We start from the raw sequence: 27382 nt of genomic DNA on the forward strand, positions 1-27382 counted from the left end.
CAGTTACGTACACAGGTTGGCAAGTCGTTAACAAACCTGTTAAACAGTAATGGCCCCAGGGTAGGTCCTTGGGGCACACCGGATGTCATGTAGTACGGATGAGAATATGCATCTTTGTATCGAACAATGTTGTACCGGCCGCAGAGATACGAAGAAAACCATTTGCAGAGTGCAAGTGAGATACCATATAGTGACAACTTAAATATGAGAGTTGCAAAGCAGGCTGCACACTAATAAGATGCATCATCATCGTCACCGTCATATTGTTTATACGTTATTTTTTGTATTCTTTGTATTACCTTACGCTGTATCCCGTCCTTTCACATTGTGATTAGCATTACTGTGTTTTGCTTTGCCTATGCCCCCCCTTATGTAATGCCCTCGGGCCTTTAAGGGTTAAATTAATGAAATGAAACAGCGCAACTAATGATATGTGTAGCTATACCTACGAGCCTTCTGCGTTACTCCGCTTAACCTTTGACTGGTGCTTCCTGACTCTCTTGTAAATGCAAAGTCACGACTGACGCCCCGGCAGTTAAAACCCGAACTTGCTTGGTCCCTGGCCCAATCCAGCCCAGCAACGCTCTGCGCTCAAAGCTCTTCTGACATTTCTAGACACCATCGGACTTCGATCGTTATTGTGAAGGGGCTCGTATTTTATTTCGCACATTCCCACCAGCAATGGGGTAGAGTATCGCCTGTGGCGATGAAACTCCCCACTCTCCAAGGTCAAAAATAAAATTGTTGTTGTTCTAGTAAATGCGTTCATCACTCTCTCCTATACACCCTCTTCACACTCCACCGAAATTACTGCCACCATGCAGTCCGTGTACTGCGTGCACTCTGCCGTATCGAGCACAAGGTGTCCATGGGATATGTACACGGTATCACAAGGTAGAGCTCTGCACGGGCCTCCATTTCACAGCCACACCGTGGTGGTGGTGGTGGTGGTGATGGTGAAAGGGCTTGCCGTTGTCGGCCTTACGTAGGTGGGCAACGTCACGACTGACGGGGAATGTGCGCCCTGGGCCGACTTCTTTCTTTCTAGAGAACTGTGCCGACATATGTCTGAAAGCGTGTGAGGAAAAGCCAGGAAAAACCCCTGACAGCACCACCGGTAGGATTCGAACCCGGGTACCTCCCAGTCCGGGTCCGGGTACAGCCAGACCATGCACGGGCGCGTGGAACCCCCAAATGGACAGCTGAAATCATTCTCACGCGTGGAAATCCCCCCTTTTACGTCGTCAATGAACCTGTCGAAGAAGGCTTCTCTGTCGTTTTCTTGTGCTAACATTTATCATCGCACTGAACATGGTCAGCAATTTGTTCCCCTTCCCATTTTTCATCTAGTATACACTGGTAAATTTGATACCACCACTTGCAGCAACGTGACGATGTATAAGAAAGATGAGAGACGAGGAAGGATGAGAGAAGCATGGAGACCCCGAAGGAGAAGCCACAAACGACACGTATCATCTGATATTCTATTTTAAAACATGCTCGTCAATCATAGCCAGTAATAAATATCCTAGCCTTGAGCAATCTCCCTCGGTGGATGTAGAAGAAGATGAAGAAATTGCGGTTACGCGCACTATTTTGAGGAAGAAGACACAAAGGAACCTCAGAGGAGCATTAGTCATCACATGTCATATATGTCATAAGTTACTTGGATCCGACTTGGCCTTAGTCCCCATCATTACTGCACAGACATAAACAAACATCTCACGCCCTTTTGTCCTGGCCAATCTCCCTTAGTGGCTCACGGCCATTATCTCATTGGTAGAAGAAGAAGAAGAAGGAACCGCTTGAGGAACAAAAAAAAAAAAAAAAAAAAGAAAACATGGCGGACGACGGGTACGTTGTGGTGCAGGGTACAGGAGCTGTCTTGATTGAAGACGACCACAAAGAAGTAAGTTGTTCTGCAGTTCCCTCCGTGTACTTTGTTATCTCACATGGTGTACGTTGGAAAGGTTTCAGCAGAAAACTAGCTGGCTCCCTTCTGATTCAATGAAAAGTAAATGCATGAGCAACCGCCGAACGTCTGAGAAAATTTGGCGGTCATTTTGAATTGTGCGAATTTCTTTCTTTAATTCTTTTGTACAGCCATTGGTCAAATGTAGGAACAGAACTGCAATAAGTTACTTCGAGAGCATACTATACTAAGTTACTTCGACAGCATAGCGCTCTCAGAAGCTTCGAGTGAAGAAATGCTCGAGATTTGTGGAGGGCATCACTTACCGAACCAATTAAGCAATGCGCAACCCTTGTACCTCTTTTGTCCTGACGACGTCGTCACGAAACGTCGTTGACGAAACGTCGACCGTGCTTTTAAACGTTTCATAGCATATTATACTCTGTGTTAAATTATCCATTAAATAATTTAGTTTTTAACTTTCCTGCAATCTGTCGTTTCACGTCTTATTATTTTACTTTTATTCAACTTCGCAGCCGTCTGATATATTAACCGCTTTAACCTGTATATATATATATATATATATATATATACAGGGTGCGGCAAGATCTTCGGACACATTTCGAAGAAGCGTTAATAATCGGAATCATGTCTAATAACAATGAAATTTGATACACTACCGTAGTTTTGTGAGAAGGTTTCAAAAAACTAAAGCTGTCATTTATACATCCAACATGTTCCGAGATACGAGTCGAGGACTGCCGGAGCCCGTGATGCATTTTAGATGCTGTATACCGCAATCGCTAGTCTTAGCGCGGGAGCAGTTCTCTCCGTTCCATGCCGTACCGGGTCTTTTGGCGCTCTGCTCGAAAACGAAACTAAAGTTGCAGATGTCGTCAAGTGACATGAAAGACATCATCACGGCCGCCACACAATGAAGCAGAATGTCGTAAATTTCGTATATCGTTCGCCCCTCGTTGCTCCTCCTTAGGTCGGAAGCCCGAACTATCAGAGCAGATGAAGCGATCCTACCAAGCAGATGACACGGTCGTCTGCTTTGTAGGCTGGCTTCTCCTGCTCTGATAGTTCGGGCTTCCGACCTGCTGCTCTTCTCCTTACTCATATTATTGCTCTTGTATTGTGCAATACCCAACTGGAGGCAAGCATCATGACGTCACCGTCGAAGTCGGCTCATCACCTTGAGCATAACCACTACGCTCGTACAGCTGGAAATGCAGCGATCTAACCCACGTGCATGCGGTGGAATGCATGAGATTTTGTGCTGTGCTCTGTTAACTTTCCAGCTCCCCCGAATATCAGGGTATACCTAGTGAATCCTCACCCACCAGCTCGCCTGTTCGTCGCTGTGTCTGTGGCGCAAGATAAGTTTCGTTTTTGCGCACAGCGCATAGCACACGATACAGCGTGGAACGGAGAGCTGCTTCCGCACAAAGCCTAGCGACAGCGGCATACGGCATTCAGAATGCACGGGCTCCGATATTCTTCGACTCGTTTCTCAGAACGTGGTGGTCGTATAAATTAAAGTTTGTACTTTCTGATAGTTTCTCACGATAAGGTAGTGTACCAAATTTCGTTGTTATTATGCGTGCATACGAATTTTAACGAGTTTTCGAAACGTGTCCGAAGATCATGCCGCACCCTGTGTATATGGTGTATCGGGAAAAACAAAAACGAATATTGTCGGGGGTCCGAAGGCACACGCTTTATTGTAATGACGATGGGGATGACGACGAGGATGATGAAACCTGTCTCAGTGCCCCCCCCCCCCCCCCCCCGGCAGGGAGGAGCTATCCTGGCGAGTTTACCGTGAACGCGCTATGTATAGGGTTTAAGGCGTGACACATGTGCAGACTCAGTGGAGCGGCAACGAAAGTCAGTAGGGAGTTCGAGAGGTTGAATAAGGTGCGTGACGGGGGAGAGTTTCCGCATGACTTTGTAAAGGCGAGTTCCCACATATAGCGCTTCGCTATATAGGGCTAGAAAATAGCGCTCGAAACCTAGCGCTGTTTTTCCGTTTGCCGTTCTCACATACAACCCAGCACATAGCGCTATCCTGCTGAGCTCACGGGATATCTCTTTGCGACGTGATGCACCGGTGCTACCGTGACTGCTTACTGTCGGTACGGGGTATCCGCATCATCAAGGGGGATGACGCTTTCGATGCTGTGATCGCGATACCAGACTATAGTAACCAAACACCCATGCATTGGCAGATGGAACTCGTGACCATTTTCACGTCGTCGTCGTCGTCGTCGTCGCATTCCCGTCTCTTCGAGTGATCGGAAACAAAACAAATCCCAGCTTCCGCGACGTCACCGCTAAAAGACGCTCACGATTGGTTAACGTAGACTCATCGCTCAATATAGCGCTAGAAAAGTTGACCGGGGCTCTACTTCGACAAGAGCGGTTTTATAGCGGTTCGTAGCAATGCGAGGAGGAAAATATAGCGCAATTTTCTAGTGCTATGTAGCAAAGCGCTATATGTGGGAACTGACTTTAAGATCCGACATAATTGTTGTGTTGCAAAGACGATGAGGAATAAAGGAGATGACGATGAAGAAGGATGGAATGCGGACGGATGTTCCAAGGTATATCTAAACTGGTAGCGAAAACTAGCGAAAATACCAAATCAGACCCATCGGCAAGGCCACCAGCAAGAGGCGCGAGCGATCCTGGGTGTTGACAGTAGAAGTACGGTTGTAAACAGAAAAACTTTACAACATGGGCCTGGCTTGTGTGTGTACTAATAGGTTATTCTTAATTTCAATGTAGAAAAAGCTTTCTGTTGCCCCGCTCGTGCACATATACGAGATCATCTACCACTCCAGTACATTTCCGTATCCTGCTCCTTTGCGCATGTGACACAGTTGGGGGGTGTTTATCCGTGTGTCTCTGTATCCGTACCGTGTGTCCGTGCATTGTAATACGGAGTTCGTACACTCTTTGGGTTAAACAGGAAGCGACCTTCACATCTCCGTGCTGTAGACCAAGATTAACAGGTGTGAACAGATGAATGCAACAATGCATCTCCTGTTGCTGGGCCCGCGAAAAAAAGATTTCGTCATGGTACGAGCGGCCATGATGGTGTGAGTGTTAGCAGGAACCAACTGTGCACCAACGACGTTGTGTTTTGTTGCAATGGACCTATAACGGCCACTCATTGAATAAATGCAAACGTCTAATCACTAGATGTACGTATAGCTCTAGGTGAGAAATGGGCCTTATGTGAGCCTTTCTAATTTCTTTGTGGTCATCACGACGCCTTTCTGTTTGGAGTTGTCAAAATCTGTGATAACTGTATGTATTTGGAATTGATATGATTCATCAAATATGATATGCTTTATTTTTCTGTGTTCTCCTCTGGTATTGTTGACAGGGCGCGGATAAGGGAATACAAGGCAAGCGAAGTGGGCCAGTATAAACGTGCATGGCTAATTATGCACTACTTATTATTCATACTAGTGACGTCGTCTCTGACGTCATTTATTTACAATCGTAGTAGTCCGCGCAACGGATGGATGGCGCTGACCGTCTCTATCATGGCGTCATTCTGAAGACACAAGGGCCTATGGGAGTTGCGCTACCTGTTTAAATATACCTTGGATGTTCGTTAGGGCTCCGATAGAACATACTGGCGACAACGACGAAACTTTGGAAATCGGCCGCAGCAAGTCTTTACTAATATGAATTTCGGTGGATTCCTGCCTCCAACGTCCTTTCTACCAGTGCCAGGAGAGCCGAGTGTCCCGTGGGAACAATGGAAACGGTTCTTCCTGACCTTCTTAGAAGCCGTTGCGGGAGACACGTATTCACCGGCCAGAAAAAAAAGGCAATTCTATTACATTGCTTATGGGCAGAAGGCCAGGGGGTCATCTATGCGCTGGAGCCGTCAAATAAGCCGTCAACAACAACGTCAACAGTTTCGACGACAGTGACCGTCAACGTCTTCGACCAGGCACTGCACCTTCTGGACAAGCGTTTTGGAACTCCACTAAATGTTCAACTTCAATGGCATCGCTTTCGCGCAAGAATGCAGCGGGCTGGCGAATCTACCAAATGTTTCGTTGGAGAATTACGTTTGTTGTCCGCGCAGTGTGACTTCGGGCACTTCGAAGCGGAAGCAATCAAGCACCAGCTACTAGAAGGTACCATCATTCCGCAACTTCGGGAACACCTACTTGTGGAAGGACAAACATTCACATTAGAGAAAGCAGTCAACTTGGGAACAACTACGGAAGCCGCGACTGCTGCAGCTAAGGAGTTTGTGCGGTCCACTGATGCCGGGACAATGAACGAGCCCATGAGGACTGCAGAAGTACAACGAATTCACGGGAAGCCAAGACGTACAGCAGTGTCACGTCACGGCCGACAGCAATTACAATCCCGTTCTTCGAAGAATGTTTCGTCGTATTGTTACAGACGTGGAGCAGCTGACCATCTTGCGAGTGACAAGAGATGCAAAGCCATCGGTCAGAAATGCAAGCAATGTGGGAAACTTGACCACTTCAGGAAGGTCTGTCGTGGAAAGCCTCGGGTACATTTGGTGGAGGAAGGTGTATCCGGTTCTTACAGTTCGACCAGTTCACCTTACTGACATGCGGGATAACCCGATTTTTGCGGATGTCATAATTGAAGGGCAGCCGTTTCACGCATTGGTCGATACCGGATCTGCAGCATCACTAATGGCATTGGAGATCTACGAGAAGATGTTCAAGGGCAAGTTCACTTTGATAACCCCTACGGTGTCACTGGTAGACTATAGTGACAAGAGGATCGAAGTCCTTGGATGTTTTCGTGCAAACATGCGGTTCCGAGAAAAAGCTGACTGTCCTATTTCATGTGGTAGCAAGAGAAGCAACTCTTCTGGGAAGAAATGCGATAAGTAAGATGGGCATTTGTATTCGAGGGGACTCATTTAAGTGTGCAAGCATCTACTGAGATGCAGATGTTCCTCCGGAAGACTTAAGGATCGAGTTGGCCATTTGTTCAAAGGGCAGCTGGGACTCGCTGAAGGGTTCACGCACCGGGTTCATCTGAAACCTGATGTACCAGTCGCTGCAAAACTACGTCGATTGCCATTGACCTTGAAAGATAAAGTGACGGAAGGGCGCAAAGATCTTGAGAAGGGAATCATTGAATGGGTGGACGCCTCAGCCTGGATTTCTCCTACTGTAGTCGTTCAGAAACCGAATGGTAGTATACGACTATAGAACGTGAAGAACGACTATACGACTATACGTAGATCTCGGGGCACCAAATCAAGCAATTCTGGTTGACGCGTACCCACTTTCATGCATCGAGGAGCTGTTGAACTCTCTTGCCGGAGTTCGTCATTTTTCGAAGCTGGATTTAACCTCGGCTTGTCATCAGGTGGAACTAAGCCCGGAAAGTCGCAGTTTAACGACTTTCATTACTCACGAAGGACTTTTCCATTTTAATAGAGTGTGCTTCGGTTTAGCTTCAGCACCGTCAGTCTTTCAAAAGTTGATGACTTCGGGACTGCAGTGGCGAGACATATATCTGGACGATATTCTTGTTTTCGGACGCACTCTCGCTGAGCATCGAGATAATCTGCGTGCAGTATTGAAGCGCTTCTCGGGCGCAAGACTCACCTTGAACCGGAAGTGCTACCTCGACGCAACTGAAATTACTGAAATTACGTTTCTGGGGCGTCGGATGTCAGCGAAAGGAATAGTACAGTTGCAATCCAAGATTGATGCAATTACAAGTGCTCCAGTGCATGAGGACGGGAAGGCCCTACGATCTTTCCTGGGACTTGCAAGGTATTATATGCCCGCTTTGTGCCACGATTTGCGCATCTGGTGGAACCGCTACGGGCGTTACTAAGAAAAGGCCAACCTTACACATGGAACGATGCAGCAGAGTATGCATTCCAGCAACTCAAGAAACAGTTGGCAGAAGCTGACCTCCTTCAACCGTTCGACCCAGCCTTGAACGTTGTAGTCACAACGGACGCCTCCGAGAGGGGTCTCGGGGATGTTCTGCAACAAGTCAGTCCTGAAGGAATAAGGACGGTCGATTTTGCCTCGAGATCTTTGTCACATGCGGAAAGCAAGTACTCCGCAGGAGAACGAGGGGCCTTGGCATGCGTATGGAGCTGCGAACGGTGGTACAGATATTTGTGTGGTAGGCATTTCACCCTTCGAACGGATCATCCGTTAGTTCTGCTCCTGTCGCATCGTGGTTCGGGAAATCGACCAAAACGCATCGCCCGTTGGACTGCACGTCTTCTGGCCTACAACTTTACATTGTAATATAAAAAAAGGATCGGAGAATGTGGTTGCGGACGCACTTTCTGGATTGCCTTTGCCGTCGTCAAACGAAACGCGATTTGAGGAGGAAGTTGTTTACTTGACCACTGCATCTTTGAACAAGTTGGACATGCAGGAAGCTACAAGGCAGGATTTGTTACTGCAGCAAGTGCAGAAATACATACATACTTCATGGTCAGCGAGAAAAGAAGTTCCAATACAGCTAATGCCGTTTTTTTCAAGTTCGTCACGAACTTTCCACAGCTGAAGACATCGTTTTCCGAGGCGACAGAGTAGTAGTGCCAGAATCTCTTATGCAACGTGTTATTGCAGCAGCACATGAGTCTCATCCTCGAGTCGTGCGAACAAAGCAACGCATACGAGATATCTACTGGTGGCAGGGCATGGACAGGCAGGTGGAAGAGTTTGTACGCACATGCATCACCTGTCAGGCGCCGGACAAGTCCGCCAAACCAGTGCCAGCTCCACTACAGCCAGTGCCCTTGCCGGCGAAACCTTGGCAAAAGCTCGCAATAGATATCGTAGGACCGTTCCAGTCAGCCCGCCACAGCTCAAGATTTGCAATTACCTTAATGGATTATTACAGTCGCTGGCCGGAGGTTGGGTTTTCGTCAAGGATAACTCCAGAAGTGGTAATCGATTTCTTGAACCGTGCTTTCAGTAGAGAGGGATTACCCGACGAATTAGTGTCGGATCATGGACCGCAGTTCACTTCGGCTCTCTTCGCTAAATATCTGGAAGAACGAGGCATCAAACACAGGTTCTGGTCCGTATACTATCCACAGGCAAATGGACTCGTTGAACGTTTCAATAGAGTACTCAAAGGCTACGTGCAACTGGCGCCTTTGCAGCAAAAACCAATACAACAGACGGTTGTGGAGTACCTGGCTACCTATCTCTCTACGGCTCACGCAACGACAGGGTGTGCCCCTGCTATGCTACTCCGTGGAAGATGCCCTCGTACAACACTTCATGTGGCAGGTTTAAGCCATATCCAAGACAGCAGACTCCAGTCCAACGCCGCAGAATCTCATCTTCGAAAAACAGTGCATGAACGACAGAAGAAGATGAAGCAGTATACAGATTTGCGTCGAAATACTAAGATGCCTGCATTCAAGCCAGGACACCTTGTACGGATCAGGATGAAAGCAAAAAGCAAGCCATGCTACTCCAAACCATTACGAGTGAAGAAGCAATGTGGGAAGAATTCCTTTTTGTTGCAAGACAACCGCATTTGGAATGCGTCAAAACTGGTTCTCGTAACTCCAAACGAGCACCATCAAGATGATGAACGTCTCAGAGACAGTCGCACCGTAAAGTGGCCGCCGTTTGGGAGTTTCGGTTCGACAATCTCAGCAGGAGCTACAGGACCTGCACCGCAGGCAGCATCAGCACAGGAGCAGCTGGATGAAGATGGGTTAGCATCGAATTTACCGGCTACGATGGAACAAGAGCCAACAAGTGGTCAAACCACCGGGCTTGGGACTCCGAACGAGGCTATACATATGTATAGGACCTCTTCAAGATGGAGCCTCATCTAACCAAGAGCATGCTCCGGAAGGCGACGCACCAGTTCAGGGCGTACCGCTCCGGCGCTCAACTCGTAAGCAAGGGCTACCAGCAGCTCTGAGGGACTTTGTGTTGGACTGAAGGTTTTGATTTGCAAATAAAAGTTTTATTGGACAAGCCTTACGTTAGCTTAACGTTGGTAGGATTTTCTGGTTTGTGTTTGGGTGATTTTGTACCCCAAGTGGGGAAGGCTGTTGTGTTGTAAAGGCGACGAGGAATAAAGGAGATGACGAAGAAGAATGGAATGCGGACGTGTTGGTTAGGGCTCCGATGGAACAATAATGAAATAAAAATTTAGGAGACAGGCCAGACTTGCGTAGGGGAACCAAACAAGTTGTTCCGGATGGTAGACGACGTTCGTGTGGGATTCGTCATAGCGATTTTTGGCTGAAGCTTGGACGTCGAAGGTCCGGCACCGGGCGATTTGTCGGCACTCTTCCACTCGGCAAGTTGCATTCGCAAGGATAGGGTTGGCAATATGTGGAACATAAGGGAAGAGGGTGTCCTATATGCACCGGTTCACGCCCGTATAATAGATAGAATGGACTGAACCGCGTCGTGGACTACATGGCGGTATTGCAGGCGAAAACAAGGTAAGGAAGTAAGTCGTCCCAATTGTCTTGACGAAGTGGGATGTAGAATGAGATCATATCTGCGAGCGTGTGATTGCATCGTTCGGTGAGCCCGTTTGTTTGTCGGCGATAAGGTGATGTCAAGCGGTTGGAAACTGAGTAGCTGGAGAGGATCTCTTTAAGGAGCTTTGCGACGAATTGGCAGCCCCTGTCACTTACACGGACTCTTGGCGCCCGGTGCTGGAGGAGTATGAAGAAGTTGGCAAACTCGTGGCTGCCGTAGCGGTTGGAAGAGCGGATGCTACAACGTACCTGGTCGTGTGGTCGATAGCGGTTACAATACACCAGTTTCCAGAAGCTGATAGAGAAAGAGGTCCGAACAGGTCAATTCCACACCGGTGGAATTGTATGTTTAAGAGAGGGTAGCGGCTGAAGCTGACCGGAAGTAGTAGGAGATTTCCGTTGTTGACAGAGATAGCACGACGATACGTATTTGTGGACGGTTTTGTACAGGCATGGCCAGAAGAATTTTCAACGAATACGCTCGTAGGTTCTGAAGAAGGTCAAATGACCGGCTGTCGCATCATCTTCTCATCGCTTCATGGCCTTTCTCATCCTGGAGTCAAAGCCACGCAACGTTTGGTAGCCACCCATTACGTTTGGCCATCGATGAACACCGACATTCGCACCTGGACGCGATCCTGCCTTGTATGTCAGCGGGCAAAGGTTCACAGGCACACCGCGTCTCCCCTGTCGACCTTCTCCTTGCCTGACGCAAGGTTCGCACATGTCCACATAGACATCGTCGGTCCCCTGCCTCCGTCTCATAACAACAGACACCTCCTGACGTGCATCGACCGTTTCACCCGATGGCAGGAGGCGGCCCCGATGCACGATTCTACAGCCGGGACCGTCGCGCATGCATTCATCTCAACTTGGGTCTCCCGTTTCGGAGTTCCATCTCAGTTAATCACCGACAGGGGAAGACAGTTTGAATCACGACTCTTTTCTGCTCTGACTCGGCTTCTTGGTACCACCCGATGTCGCACCACAGCCTATCACCCGTGCGCTAACGGCATTGTTGAACGTTTTCATCGTCACCTCAAAGCCGCCATAACCTACGACGACAGCCCAAAATGGAGCGAATATCTTCCCCTGATACTGCTGGGCATTCGCAGTGCTTGGAAAGAAGATCTGAAATGTATACCAGCGGACCTCGTCTATGGGGCCTCCCTTCGCCTTCCAGGCCAGTTCTACGACCCCCAGCCGCTTGACAACCTACAGTTGACAGCAACGGACTATGTCAGCCGCCTTCGCGACCACTTCTCCCGAGTTCGACCAACTGCCCCTCGAGTTCCTAGTACCCATCGGACCTTCGTTTCACCCCACCTCCGATCAGCATCTCAAGTTCTCCTCCGGACTGATGCCCTCCAACGGTCTCTACAGCCCCCCTACTCTGGTCCCCACCACGTGATCGAACGCCATCCCAAATAATCATCGACCACGGTGGTCGTCGGGAAACGGTGTCCATCGATCGGCTCAAACCCGCCTTCACCGAATCCGAATCGGTATCGGGGAACGACTAACAGAAGTCGGGAGGCTTTCAGGGGAATAGTTCTTTTTGTACAGTGTCCCATCATGCAGCACAGAGTGCTCGCTTTTACGAATGAGCTTTTTGTCTGTAGACGGAACAGTGCCATCGAGATGGCGGGTGAGAGTTGCAGCGGCCTCGTCCTTAAGTTGTTCGAAGGGAAAGATTTCGTTGCTTCAAGTTGGGATAAGCACATAACATCCGCGCAAAGAAAGCGGTGTGTCAGAGTTCCCGATTCCAAACGAGCACCGGGAAAGGGCACCAGCGTCCTGGTGTTTCAGTCCGGACTTATAGTGAACGGTGAAGTCAAATTCTTGAAGTCGTAGAGCACAGCGCCCGAGACGACCCAAGAGGATCCTTCAACGATGCGAGCCAACATAGCGCGTGATGATCGGTTATGACTGAGAAGTGCCGGCCATAGAGGTACGGGCGGAATTTCCGTATATAGCCCATATAACTTCTAAGCACTCCTTTTCGGTTGCGGAATAATAATTATCAGCTTTAGACAACGTGCGGCTGGCATACGCAGTGACGTGCTCCATTGGTGCGTCAGGGGGCCGTTGTGCAAGAACAGCACCTAGCCCTGTGCCATTAGCTTCTGTGTGTAGTTCGGTGGGAACTGAGGGAGAGAAATGCCGGAGTAGAGGGAGCGGATGCCAGGGCTGCTTTAAGGCACTCAAGTGACATTTCAGATTCGGGATCCCATTTGAAGTTCTTGTCCCGAGACAGGAGCGCTGTGAAAGGTCCGGCAATATGGGCATATCCCTTAATTATACCGTCTGAAGTATGACGGGAGCCCGATGAAACTACGAAGCTCTTTGATGCAGGCTGGCTTCGGAAAATTTGCGACGGCCTTCCCTTTTTCCGGGTCTGGAGATATTCCTGTAGCAGATACAATGTGGTCAAGCGTTTTAATTTGTTCAAAGCCGAAGTGACATTTTTTTTTCTTTCCTATTCAACTGTAGGCCTGCCTTCTCAGAATTTATTTATTTATGTATCAGAGCTCGGAATGGGAACGGAATGGCGGAAACTTTCCTAGTAATATGGAATAGAATTAGGTATTTTTTTCGCAGGCGGAATGGAATTGGAATGGACTAGTCTGGGTGCCATACGGTCAAGGGCGAAATAACCTTGTCTTTCTGCCTTTTTTCGTGATGGATAATGTCAATCTCCTCTGTCAATGTCAATCTCCTCTCCGCTGGGCTACCCGCAGCACGGTTACCGGTCCCTTTTCTTTTATTGATGAAATTAAAGGAACGGAATGGGGTTGCCAAGCCATTCCAGGAGTGAGAATTGGCCGTACCTTTTCACGCCGAGGAATTGAAAGGAATGGAATTATCGCGAATCTCCGTTCCTGGGAATGGAATTAGAATGGAATGGGTGATCCCATTCCGCCACCCTGGTGTAAGCCAACTGGACGTGCAAGCGCTCGAATTGTGCATGGTTCCGTGACTGCTGGCCAGAGGGAGTCATTCAGGCTTACGTCGTTTGGGTGCTAGCTCAACAGTACGGAGCTATCATATAAGCCCCCGAGTGGAAGTAATTAAAGGCCTGTATAAACCCGTAGTTATTTCCCCAGGCTTGGTGAAGTATGCAGCCAAGTCGCCGCTGTGCTCTTTCACGTGGAGGCTGCTGTTAGAGTATGTGATAGAGATGTGTCAAGTACCTCCACTCTGTGTGCATGGAAGGAAGCCTGTTGTTCGGGGAAGGCAAGTCTGCTGCCCTCATAACACTTACTAAAAGGAGCATCTTTTCTGTCGAATAAACCGGCGTTCACTATTACCGAAAGCAATGTGCAAAACTCCTAGTAGGTTTGCTGCTAATACAATTCCGTTTAACTGTGGCAGGTGCAACCAGCCTGCGTCGTAGACATAGATTTTTCGAAACCAAAGAGGGGAAGCTGACTCGGGGGGAAAAGGTAGTTCACTCAGAATGCTCTGATGAGGACTCATCACCGAATGGCAACATGCTGCAGTCTCTAAGGGTATGTACCCTGTTTTCATCACGCATTTCCGACAAGACTTAGCTGTATCATTTTTTAGTCGAGGCTGAATTGCTTCCGATTTGTTACAGTTCCGTACAGTTGAAAACAAAATGTCCCCTTATCACTGCCTGGGAGCCATGCAAACGAGGCAAGCTGTGGATAAAATTGGTTGTATAGAGAGTCGAACCGGAACCGAAAACCGTTATTAACCGTTATTTTTGGTCGAACCGAAACAATCGACGCCATCTTGGAGCTGAACCAGAACTAAACCGGTAAAAAAAAAATACCGGTTATCGGTTCAAATAACGGTTTATACGGAATTAAGTGCAAAATTTTGCATGCTGCGCATGAACACAAAAACTATTTTTCGTATTTTTCTTCATTTTCTAGCTATCTTCGACTTCCTCTTGCTTGCCGAAACAGTCGTGCCCTGAAACAATGATCTGCATTTTCTCGTGTTACGGAATAGCAAAAGAAAAGTAACTCCAAACTGTTAGGACTACTCATGTCAAAGACATACACATGAATACGTATAAAAATTAGGGATCAGCGACAGCCTTGGGCAGTAGTCCATAAGCGACATATATTATAATATCCTAATGAGACTCAGCTATGCACAGGGCGTCTACCCAATAGCAACAGAAATGATAGCTGGCACATAGCACCGTCAAAGGAAAACTGACACTCTCCCACGACGTTTCTGTCACAAACAGGCGCTGTATCGTAAGGCCAGTCCGTTTGAAACACAAGCATGTGTTTTTCTTTGACAGCGCTCTGTGTTCGAGATCATCTCTACAGTTATCGCAGGCATCCTGTACATAAGTGTCGAATACGCCGACCAAGCGACGGGTATGTTGTCCGCTGTGCAACCTTCGGTCTTTCAAATGTTCTCATCTTCATTTTCCTTTTTTTATTTTTGTTTCGTCTGCTTCTGTGTTTTGCAGTGCTGTGCGAAAGCAAACTACCTGAATTCAGCTACCGCAACCGTCCGTTTTTACGCTGCAGGATAATTCCGAACGAACGCGCGTGTGGACTTACAGAAGCCCCTTACAAAGTAAAGAGCAAGGCTTCCTCATATGGGTCAGAATGAAAAGAACATACGAATATGGTTTTCTTTGTGCATTTGAAATAAAAGAGACAAAGCAAGCATGCTGAAATCGCATTTAGTGAGTGCCAATGGGTCAAAAATTCTGTTTGTACTTACCCTTGCCCAGTCTCTGTTCTACTGTTCCACAGACACTTCACTACGGCGACATGGAAGGACTGCGACGATCACTTATGATCCGGTAACGCGCCTTTTACATGAAGACCCCGGGGCTCAGGATCGCAAATAACTACAAAGATGGTAACCGAAAACTGTTATGACTACTAATCATGGGAGTACCGAGGGGGGACAACGGGGGAGGGGGGGGCTGGAACTCCAAGGGCACTGTGAAAATAGTGCACTTTTCAGTAATACGTCGTAAGATATATTCTCAGATGTCATCGTAGGGACCTCTGAACATCCACACAGTGCACAGCGTCCGCTTCCAGATAATGAAGTGGTAGGGGTGGGGGATTGCACTCTTGACCCCCCCCCCCCCCTGGAAAACAGTGGAGGGAACGCCCATGCTACGAATATATAAGACATTCACGTGAATATAAGAATTAGACATCAACGACAGTTTGGGGTAGCATTCATGAAGTATCACGTTTAATATACTAATCAGCCACCCTGCTGCTGAAATGGCGCACGATGGCCACCCTAGCTGCTGAAATGATCGCTGACGTACACAGTAACCCACAGAACCAGGAACCGCCCCTGAGCAGCCCACAAGGGTCCGAGCATCCGCAGCCTAAAGTGAACATCCATTGAACGCCTCCTGGACGCGTTACTTGGGATGCTCCAGTGAGTATACAGCAGTAGACGTCCCACATATATCACTTTGTGGACGCAGTGCGGACCCCATCCGCACTAGCTGCGTCCACAAAGAGCCGTTTTCGCTCTTCACCCTCCTCCTCGTTCTTCTCTTCCGCTCTGTCGTCCGACGTCCGACTGCGTCGCCGCTAAAGGAGATATTTGCGCAGAAGGCTTGTTTTTTTTCCGCAACGCGCAGAAGAGAGGGTCACGTGATGCCATAGTCCGTTCTGCGGATGATTCCAAACGCCGCTGGAGAGGCTGGAGAAACATGGCGGCGTCTACAATGGCTTGGAGTAATACGGTAATTTTCAACGCGAACACCAGTACAGCTTGATTGTTGTGAGGAGTTAGGTGCACGTGCATTGTAGGTAATGGATTCTCCATGGGGGGGGGGGCACTATCTATTACCGAAATACAGGCAAACGGTCGTGGTGCCTTTGTTTGTTAGCGCTCGCGTTTTAGACTTCTTTGTTCTACAAGTCGCTTTAGCCCACTGGCTAGTGAAAAAAAAAATGCAATCGATCCTAGCTGAGCTTGTAGTATAGCCATATTAACACGGTGTGTGCTACTTTTATTCTGTGGTTCACTCACTGTGTTCTTGATGTTCCGCCTTTCCCGTCTTAACGCGTGACTGCACTAGGACTGCGCCCACAGAACTCTCTACGCCCCCATATCCCACCATGGAGAGTATATCCGTCAGCCCGCATGGTATCGCTAAACTTATCGACTCTCTTAGAATACCTCATCATGCGGTCTTGATAGTATAAATATCAAAGTCTTAAAACAGACCAGGGACATATCCTCACTCTTCCTGTCATTTATCTTTCAGCAGCCGTTAGAGACAGGTGACATTCCTCGTGACTGGAAGACTGGCAAAATTATTCCCATCTTTAAGGCAGGCGACCCACACACTCCATCGAACTTCAGACCAGTTTCACTAACAAGCGTCCCGTCGAAACTCATAGAGCATGTCGTCTACAAACACGTGATCCAGTTCTTGAAAATAACCAGTTCTTCTTCCACAATCAGCACGGATTCCGAAAGGGTTTTTCCTGCGAAACCCAACTTGCATCGTTCACGCATCACATCAGCCTCGCTTTAGATAACAACACTGAATGCGATGCTATCTTCCTCGACCTATCAAAAGCCTTTGATAGGATATCACACTCATTGCTGTTTAAAAAATTATCAGCGCTCCACTTCCACCCACTTATACTTCAATGGATTAAGAACTTCTGAACACATCGCTCACAGACGGTATACGCTAACAACCACTACTCTTCATATGCGCATGTCACCTCTGGTGTCCTACAGGGTACGGTATTAGCACTTTGTTGTTTTTAATATATATTAATGATCTCCCACAGTCAGTTTCATCGCACATTCGTCGCCTATTTGCAGATGACTGCGTCGTCTATCGCACAGTCCATTCCACAGCTGACCATATAGCCTTACAGAGTGACTTGTATAAAATAGGCGAATGGTGCGAAACCTGGCAGATATCACTTAACCCCACTAAATGTAAACATGTGATGTTTTCACGAAAACAACGATCATGTCCCACTACATATATCATAAGTGGATCACCTGTAGAAACCGTTACTAAATACAAATACCTTGGAGTACATTTCTCGTCTGACCTAACATGGAACACACACATCTCGAACATTCTTTCTAATGCAAATCGTAGTCTTGGGTATCTTCGGCGACACATTACTCATGCACCTCCACACCTCAAACGACTGGCCTACCTCACGTTTGTCCGCCCGAAGATCGAATATGCCAGTGCCATATGGGATCCCTACCAAACTTATCTTTCGAATAATATCGAAGCCTTGCAGAATCGGGCTGCCCGGTTCTTTTTCAAACAATATTCACCTTACACAAGCGTAACCTCACTCAAGGTACGAGCTGAGCTCACCGACCTTAAAACACGTCGCATGATTCAACGGCTGTCATTATTTCTCAAGTTCTATCACTCTTCCGCGCTCCGCAGTAGTTTACATCCGCTCCCCTTCTTATCTTTCCTGCCGCGTTGACCATCAACATAAGGTACTACTAACTCGGTCACGTACAACATCATTCCAGGCATCCTTCTTTCAACGAACATCATCAGATTGGAATAAACTCCCACGGCATATTGCAGAACTCACGGATCATATCCAATTTACCAACGCATTAATCGCCGAGTTTACTTGATCATTGTCGCTCCATGTACACGCACATCATCGCTCTCTAATCTAGATATATTCTTTGCTTTTCATCTTGTTATAATCTTTTTCTGTCTGCTGTTTTTTCCCCCTTGTTTTTTTTAGTGTATGTTTGTTGTTTGATGTACAGTGCCAGTGTGTTACGTGCTCACTCCCTCATGTAATGGCCTAAAGGCCCCTTGATGGATTAATAAATAATAATAATAATAATGTTCTTTCAGGCTTAAACGGCTATACCGCTCAGCATCGGCCATTCATTGCTGTGTACGTCTCAGCATTCCCCAGAGAGTGTTGGATGTTTTCTCTATACGAGCAGTCTTGGAATTATTTACTGTCTTATGCTGATGATGATGATGATTGGGAGTTTAGTGGCGCAGCGACAACAAAGCGTCTTATGCGTTATAGGTAAGAATGCTAGGTAAACGGGAAGTATGGCCAAACGCTGGTATGAGTATTTGCCATAGGCAGAGATCGATTATGCCTGTATTTTTTATCAGTGTGCCTCGGCAGCAGAACCTGCCAATGAGTTCCAGACGCCGGAAGACATAGAAAGGAACAATATAAAGAGACCGGCATCAATTCAGAAGTCGTGAGGGAGCCTGAGGATACAGTTGCGTCGATTCCATGCAAGATGTCAACTAATTCTACGGCGTGTAACATGGAAGATTATTTTTCTTATTTACATGACGAGGCGATATTGTGATTACGATCTGTATGAACGGGAATGATCTAGATATGGCACCTTATCACGTTCTTTCGTTATTTGTGCTGCTTATATGCCTACAGGCATGTACGAATACACATGTAAATAAAGTCCATATAGAAATAAAGTATTTTCGGTGCACACTTGCATCCTTGTGTTCATCTCATGATTAAAATTCCATAAGCGCATGATATTTCCATAGGCGCGCGATACCTATGGGGCCAGGATAGAGATCCTCAACAGGTCCCTCGAAGATCCGCATCGGCGGTCCTACGACTTCCATTTCACATAATTTTCTCTTGATTAGCACGGTAGTATGGGCGAAGTAAAAACCTAGTCGGGAGCAAATGTGTACGTTCGTGAGACGTACCCAGCAGCCACATTCCGACGTTCGCCAGATGATGATGGGCGGCTAATGGTTCTGTGGCAAACCACTAATATCCCAGGGATATCCCGGCAAGGTCGTGAACGTCCTGGATATCTGGACATCCATGCGATATTTGTGGGATATCCCAGAACAACATTCGCTTCAGTTTTACCTAGTAAATATCTGATGTCCCAGGGACGTCTGTAGGATATCGCGATTTGGATGTTTGAAAAGAAGCAGCCTGCATCCCCGAAGTCCACCCGTGTCCCCTCCACCCCTATTGCACTCAACTTTCAGTACATTGTGCTCTTGGGTGAGAGCGCCTGTAGTGGAAAAAAGTATCAGCGTGTAAGAATGAAAGAATGTAGGTACAATATGGCCCGTATCCATCTTTTCCGAAACAGTAACCGTGAAATATTTATTCTTCTAAGCAATAACTCGGTACGTTAATGATAAATAACGAAGGCAGACCTTTTCTTTCTTAGCGGGAGATGCTTCAGGTTCAGTTTGCTCTGGGATAACCGCTCCTGGTAGGAACGGTAGGGGGCAGTCTATGGGAGTAACGATGTCAACACCAGTAAATAATGTCCACACACTTTAATCTATTGCAAGCAATATGTGCACAGACGACCAAGCTCACCACAATCTGTGACGGCACAGTGCTGATGGCGACTGCCGAGAGTTGGCTGTTGAGAGGTTGCATGGTGTCAAATCCAGTCGTGTATTCCGAGTCGGGCTGTAGAATGTAACCCGAGCGAGCGATGATAGTCTGCCCTCAATTATCTTTTTCCTGCTCATGGAGCTGCTCCCCTTTTATGGACTCCGCAGACTCCATTCCTACTACCATCCCCCTACTAGGAAATTGCATGGAAACGGCTTCCTGACATCGATTGTCCAGCGTCTAGTCGTGATCTCCTTCCGTCCTCCCATTTGCCGTGTCGGTTAATGTACCCTGGTGTCGAAGTAACGACTATCTTTCGCTTTGCGAAGGATCGGGAAATCAGCGCAATGACTGCTAAAGAAAGCTTTCTCCGCTGTAACACTACCCTCCTGGTACGCGTTAGTTCGTCAGCACTTCACTTTGCCATGGAAGCGTTCAAAATAATGTCCCGCTGCCCAGTTTTTAAAACAGCTGCCGTCACTACACTGACGCACTCTCACCAGGAGGACATGCGTAAAAGTGCCTCTGGCCTGTTCAGTGAGGACATCGAAAACCCCATTTAGTGGTTCTAGGAACTTAATACCTCACCCTAAAATTAAAGAGGCGACATGTTAACACGGGTCTTTCGTGCTTTTCAGGAGGAAGTCACCAGGTCCTACGCTCCAGTGGCATTCACTATATTTGTCATCCTTCTCATCACCATTGTCACGGCTATCTGTGTTGTCGCACGGAACCGGAATCACGCGACACCCGAGGACAAGACCGATGCAGCTCCTCTTGGACACGTATCGATGCCCAAGTTCCCGCAAAAGCCTCCTCAGGACAACTTCGAGGATTACACGGACAGCGGTATTGATCAGGCAGAAGATACAGCACCGAGAGATACGAGAGTCTGCAACACCCACGATTGCAACTACGTCCGCCAGTTTATTGAAGCGGTTGTGGACACGGACAGAGACCCGTGCGATAACTTTTTCAAGTTCGCCTGCGGTAAAAATGAACAGTTGCCGACTGGTATGTTCGTCAATAAATTTGGCGGCAGTTTAGCACAAGAAGGCGTGATGGCATCCATCGAGAAAAACCTGAAACAGGAGCTCGTTCCTCCCGTCGGTCAAACTGCTTTTCAAAAGTCTGCAGCGCTCTACAAACACTGCAGGGAGAGCGACAAGAACAAGTCTCTGGAAGTCGTCAGAGATTTCTTTCGAGAGCACCAGATGGATATAACGAAAAAGATGTCGTTCCAGCCGCTGGACATAATGGTGAAATTTATCTTCAAGATTGACATTCATTTGCTGTTTTCATTGGAACCAGTTGAGCCTGGAGCACGTACTTTCGCGTTTCGTAGGGAAACATTATCTGCTACAGGATTCGGGTCTACACAGGTTGGAGAAATCTTGTCTTCCATAAATTCGGCACCCATCGATAAGAACCTGGTGCGGACTATTGAAGAGTTGGAGAAGAAGTTGAGTGGCAAAAAATCACCGGAAATTCCGCCTCCGATATCAAACGAAACTGTCAAGATGATGGAGCTTCGGAAAGCGGGGCAAGGAGACGAGGAACTCTCTGACGAGTGGAATGAGGCGCTCCGACGCTACGCACCCGATGCTCTACAAACGAAAATAGTACAGATGACAGAAGCCGACATCCGCCTTTTCCACCGTCTGTTTGGAAAGCAGAGGGACGTCTCCAAAGATGATATGCGATTATTCTTTGCCTGGAGATGCGCCTTTTACTTTTACCTACGCCTTTTTATTGGAACTTACAACTGCGCTGCCACTACGATGCGGATCCTTCCAAACGCGGCGTCCGTAGGAGCCTCGTTTCGAGCAAATATCGACGACAGGATTGAAGCCATCACGAAAATGAGCGAAGGAATCATCGGCGAAATAAAGGAAAGCTTTAGAACCTGCCCGTGGCTAGATGACAAAACGAGAAAAGGAGCTTTGAAGAAAGTTTCTATGCTTAGGATACGCCTGGGATTATCACCGGCATTGAACACTTCTCAAAAAGTAGACAAGTTCTACCAGGACCTTCCCGACCTCAGCGGTCCCTTTATTCATGACGTTCTAAGCGTTAACAAATTTCAGACTCGGAAATACTGGAATGCCGTGATACAAGATTATTCCCATTATGTCTATGAAACGCTGACTTCTGCAACTCCGTACCTTGCTAACGCTTTTTATATGCCCGCAGCGAACTTTGTCCAAATTAGTATCCCGTATCTCTTATCACACTACTTTAACCTTGGAGGTCCGCCCGAAGTGAATTATGGCGCAATTGGATTCACAGTGGCGCACGAGACAATGCATGGCTTTGACAACAATGGTCGTCAGTACGACGGGAAAGGGGACAAGGTACCGTGGTTTACGGAAAAGAGCACGAAGGAGTTCAAGATTGTGGAGCGCTGCTATGTGGAGCATATTAACGGGGCTCCGAAATCCAGGGGCTATGCTCAAGACCCCTTGGAGTACCAGGCAGACTCGCTCGGCAGTCGGGCCTTGCTGAGGGCATATCAAAAGGCTGCTGAAAGATCCACGGTAAAGCTGGGCAATGTTAAGGGCTTGACCAGTGACCAGCTCTTTTATGTCGCTGGCTGCCTCACCTGGTGCGGCGAATTCAAAACTGATGTGACTGTGGAAGGGCAATATGATACGCATCCACCATCAGATGAGAGGTGCAACCTTCCCCTCATGAACTCGGTCCATTTCAGCAAAACGTTCTCTTGCCCCGACAATTCGCCAATGAATCCGCGACAAAAATGCCTCTTTTGGTAGCTTTCGTAGCCATTTTAGAATGAGCTGCTTGTTCCAGGAGCACTCCAATAAAGTGTGTTCTATCCAATGTGTCCACATGTGTCGAAGCATATACTATATGGAACTATCGTACTATCGAAATCCTGCAGGCCGGTTTCTCGATTTTCTTTCTACGTTCGGAAGCTCCAAATGCACGGTGTGCTTCACACATGGCGTGAAACTACGATATGCGTCAACAACATTTACCTTTGTGAGCCTTTGTGCTTTTTTGCACCTTTGAGGAGGTAATGTATGTCGGGTACGTTGTGAGTAAAAGGATGCAAAGTGTCTACGAATTATAATGCCACCGGTTCTAATTGGGTGGGCGAGGCCGGCGTACGCCTTTTCTGTAGCTATTTGGATATATGATAATTGCTTTTACCACCCTTTACCACCTTTTATCAGACGCTACGTTGACATACCCAAGCAACACGACAGTATTGGTCCAATATTGGACCCCTATGGGCTGCCAATATGGCACCAATATGGGGAGTGCACCAGGCTCCATATTAGACGGGCATATTTTGCGCCAATATTGCCCATAATTCTGTAATGCCTACGGGGAGCCCGTGCAATAATATAGCATTATTCCGTTTAAAGGTCAGCTACGCCGGTTTCCCGATGTGTTAAAACGCTTGTGATGTTCAGAACGAGCACGTCAAACTGCCCCCGAAACGCACCATCGTTTCTCAATTTTGTCTTCCGATTACGAAAATTAAAGAAACCAAAACAAGCCATGGGCGCAGTCATTTTTGTAACGTAGATGCGAAAAACCTGTTCCATGTACGAGGATAGAGAATCGTGCTTCTGATTGGATGAAAGCTAGGGCCAACTTCCTCGGCGGCGGCTTCTGCCGTTTCCAAGGACATCCAGTTACAGTATGGCTGCTGCTAGTATGGCTTCAGGAGCACAACCGAGTACCTTGGTGAATTATTTATTTTGAGAAATGGCGGCATATTTGTAGCACACAGTCAGCGTGTTATTTTTTTCAACCTCGGTCACCAGCTTCTCATTCGTGGTTTCCCATCTTTATTCAAAGTATTCTCATCACGAACCATGCGTGTCACAACACAAAAAGAAAACGAAAATAGAGATATATGAAAGGCCACTAAGACACAGCCTCTGACTGGAGTTGCCATTGAACGACTTGAGCAAGTGTTTTCCCGCTCAGTGCTATGTTTTGCCTTTGTGGTGCTTATGACGGACCTCTCCATCGGCAAGGACCCACTGGCGACAGTGGCTCTCTGCACCTGCACATTTGGACCCGAAAATTGACTTATTTGACTTTTCCGCCCTTCAACATGAGGAGCAGTTCCTCATATCATCAAGGTCTCGCCGAGACCCAAACGGTATTGTCGGAATTTGTGGATAGCGATACGGGTCTCGCACCACTTAGTTTCACATGAGGCGCGATTCCTAGTCTCCCGATTCCAGCACGCCGTCCTTGTTCCTGGTACTCGCAAATACCTTCAATTCCGACCAGTTTCCCAAATCCATGTAAGTGTAAAGGTGGCAACTACTTCAGCGAAGAGCAGCGTGTTCCGCGTGTACAAGGACCAGAGTCAAGCGGTTTGTCCATGTTCAGTCCATCTAACCATGAGCAAGCATCATCAGAAAAGGAGCTGTTGAAATAAGGAGTTGCAATATAAGTGTCTTTCATGAAACTGTCATTTATAGTCATCTCTGAACCGACGCATCTCAGTTACCAATAATAGTAGGACGCGACGGATGCGACATGGGAGTAACTATTGTGCAGCCCCGATACAAAATATTGGAATTAAAACAAAGAAATACCGTCAACTCGCGTGCTCCGCATTAAAGCTTGCCTTAGTGAGTGCAATGGTACAGACAGAAAGAAAAGGATGACGCAAGAGGCTGCTTGCGGTGCACCGTGCCACCTCAGCGTAGCTTCATGTTTGTCGTACCGTAGCAAATTTAAAAATTCACTACGCGCTTTAAACAAAAAACGCCCTCAAGATATTTTTGTAGTGATTACCGGGACACTGTGCTACATTTCCGGGCAAATTTCAGCGCTGTCCCACGTTCACTTTTAGCGCTATTTCTTGTCAAAGTTTCCAATTTTCCGTCAAATTTCAAAATTTGGCACCTTTATGTAGCCAAACGGTCTAGAGTCCCGCCGTCAAACTTTTTCGGTTAGTCATTTTGGCGGGAAAAAATATAAGATTGAGATTTCTATGTACGGCGTTTTCAGGAAAAATTGCTCAACAGGGCTGGTTTTGCACGTTCTTTGTGATAACAACAACATATATTTTTTTTTTCATGCAAACCCGAGATGGGCGAGCGCCATTATCGGGACGTTTGAGCTGGAATGACCCCGTTGTTCTTAACCTTCTTCTGGTGTCCCGAACCAAATCTAGATTTCCGGAAGCATTCTCGTGTTCCACTCCCTCCTCTTTCTTCTCCGCTTCCTCTCCGTGCTCTTCTTCCTCGTCTTTTCCCATTAGAGTCTCTTCATCACATCTGTCGCAACAAAGCAAAAAAATTCGACTCGAGGGCGAATTCCTTTAATCCAACCACTTCTGATGGTTTGTCGTGTCCAGTCGAACAGATTTCACTGCAGCCACACTCGTTCCTCAATTAAAACTCAAGTCTAACTAAACTCTTCTCCCAGCTCGGCGTGCTATCTCATTGAGATTAAACCCACTTGCAGGCAGTTTATTTATTTATTTCATGTACCCTACAATTCCACGTGAGTGGCACTACGTAGGGGAGAGGAGAGCATAACTGTACATACAAATAAACATCTTCTTCAACATATTCTTCATCGTTCTATTATGGTGACGGAATGCTCTAACGGAGCTACACCTGGTACGCTGAGGGTAAGGCCCTCGACTGCGCAAGAAATACCGTGGTTGAGGGTGAGATAACTGTGGTTGATGAAGCATATTCTGTTGTCGGCACAGTTGGTCAACTATTCCCTCCAACTGGGTGTGCATCATTACCCCGCCGGATTCGCCTGTATGCGAAGATGAAGATCCGACAGGATGGTGCACTCTTACCCTGTCTCGGAGAACCTCAGCTTCCTGTTCCTGTGTACAGCCCTGCCTAGTGTCAGTTCCGCTGCCAGGTGAACTGTTCGTCAACGAAATCGTCTCTCATTATCCTAAGATTAGCCCCATCTGCGCCCTTCTCGTATGGTCCAAAGTAATGGGGCTGGCTTTTGCCTTGCTGCACGTACGATATGTTGTCTCTTGTTTGTAGTTCATCGGATCCTGTACTTGACGTGAGAGAGCTTCTCGACCACAGGGTATGGTCCTTCCCACTTCGGAGCTAGCTTCTTTGTCACTCCTTGTCCCCCGGCCCGCCATGATACGTACGTACACCAGATCGCCGACTTGATAATTAGTTTGCCTGCTGTCCTTGTTAAGTCGTGCTTTCCTTACTTGAGCCGCATTAGTCAAGGCCTTCCTGGATATGTCATGAGCGACTGTGAGACTTTGCGACAGTTCTGCCCTATAATTCTGGAGGGTACCGTAGTGTGAAGTTGGAGTCGTCCTTAGGACGTTGGGAAATGTAGGGTCGACCGTATCGGAGAAAAAACGGTGACTCCTCTGTTCCCTAGTGAACAGCGCTATGGTAGGCGCACGCGGCACCCGCATGTCCCAGTCTTCCTGATCGTGGGCCACGTAGTGCGATAACAAGTTTGTTGTTGTCGGATTCAAACGTTCGACAGCACCATTACATTCCGGATGATAGGCCGTAGTCTGTAACTTTGATATGCCGAGAAGTTCATACACATCTGTCATCAGCTTGGACGTAAAGTTTACTCCCCTGTCCGTGAGGAGTTGTCCCGGTCTAAGGACAACTCGTTCGACAAACGCTTTTCCCCCCGACGGTCTCCGCCTTCTGATCTTTCATGGACACCGCTTCAGCATATCGGGTCAAATGGTCGACGAACACGAGTAAGTAACGCTTGCCCATGGATGTTATGGGAAGTGGACCCTATGATAGCTATAGCTGTCCTCTCAAATGGTTTGCTGACTTCTCCGAAAAGTTCAAGTGGCGGCCGCTCCAGATTTTTCGGTCGTTTTCCTTCCACGCAAGATTGACACTGAGGACAGTATTCTTTAATGTCCTTGCTCATCCGTTTCCAAAAGAAACATTTTGCTATCCTGAGTCTTGTCTTTCGTACTCCTGGTGTCCCGCGTACGGCGCGTCCTGGTACTGCCGAAGTATCATAGGTACTCTGCTGGTGGGTGGGTACAACGGGACTGTTGCAACTGACTGTCGTTCTTACCGTTCCTTCTTTCTTCTATTTAGGCCTCTTTCATCAATGATGTAATGTCCATAATGCCGTGAGATGGCGCCATAATAGAGACTGACAGCGCCATCCATCCGTTGCGCGGACTACTACTTTTGTAAGCAGATGACGTCAGATATGCTTTGCATCTTTACTCCCTGTGGGCGCACAATGATTCAGCTTCATTGCAATGGCAGCGGTTGTTACTTCTTGAATAAAATACTGTCATTGATTGAATATCACGTTTTATGGTAAAAAATGCCATGGAGGAACCGGAGAGAAAGCAAGAAAATACGTGGATGTGAGTGAAAAGCGAGTTAAAAGTAACTGGGAACTTAAGTTACTTTGGCAAAGTTACCTGAAAAAGGAACGAGTTCCTCTGAAAGTTACCACGGCGCAAAAGTACAGAGTTAAGTTACAAGTTACCCAAAAAAAAAAAGAACTTAGTTACAGTAACGAGTTACCTCGAACTCTGAATAAAACTATAATAATAATAAACCTTGTACCTCGACTTATGAATCTCTTGTAACAGAACACGGACTCAAA

The 27382-nt window shown here is 47.4% G+C and overlaps 1 protein-coding gene across 1 annotated transcript; it reads left to right on the top strand.

The window, feature by feature from the left end:
* The first annotated feature begins 1815 nt into the window (after nt 1–1815).
* Nucleotides 1816–22624, top strand: LOC135369273 (uncharacterized). Its single transcript, XM_064602880.1, has 2 exons — nt 1816–1909; nt 20422–22624. Exons 1-2 carry the CDS (start codon nt 1841–1843, stop codon nt 22555–22557), a joined length of 2205 nt encoding a protein of 734 aa, XP_064458950.1. The 5' UTR covers nt 1816–1840; the 3' UTR covers nt 22558–22624.
* The last annotated feature ends 4758 nt before the right edge of the window (nt 22625–27382 follow it).

This window comes from Ornithodoros turicata, chromosome 9 (assembly GCF_037126465.1).
Source record: "Ornithodoros turicata isolate Travis chromosome 9, ASM3712646v1, whole genome shotgun sequence".
In the NCBI taxonomy this organism is placed as follows: Eukaryota; Metazoa; Arthropoda; class Arachnida; order Ixodida; family Argasidae; genus Ornithodoros; species Ornithodoros turicata.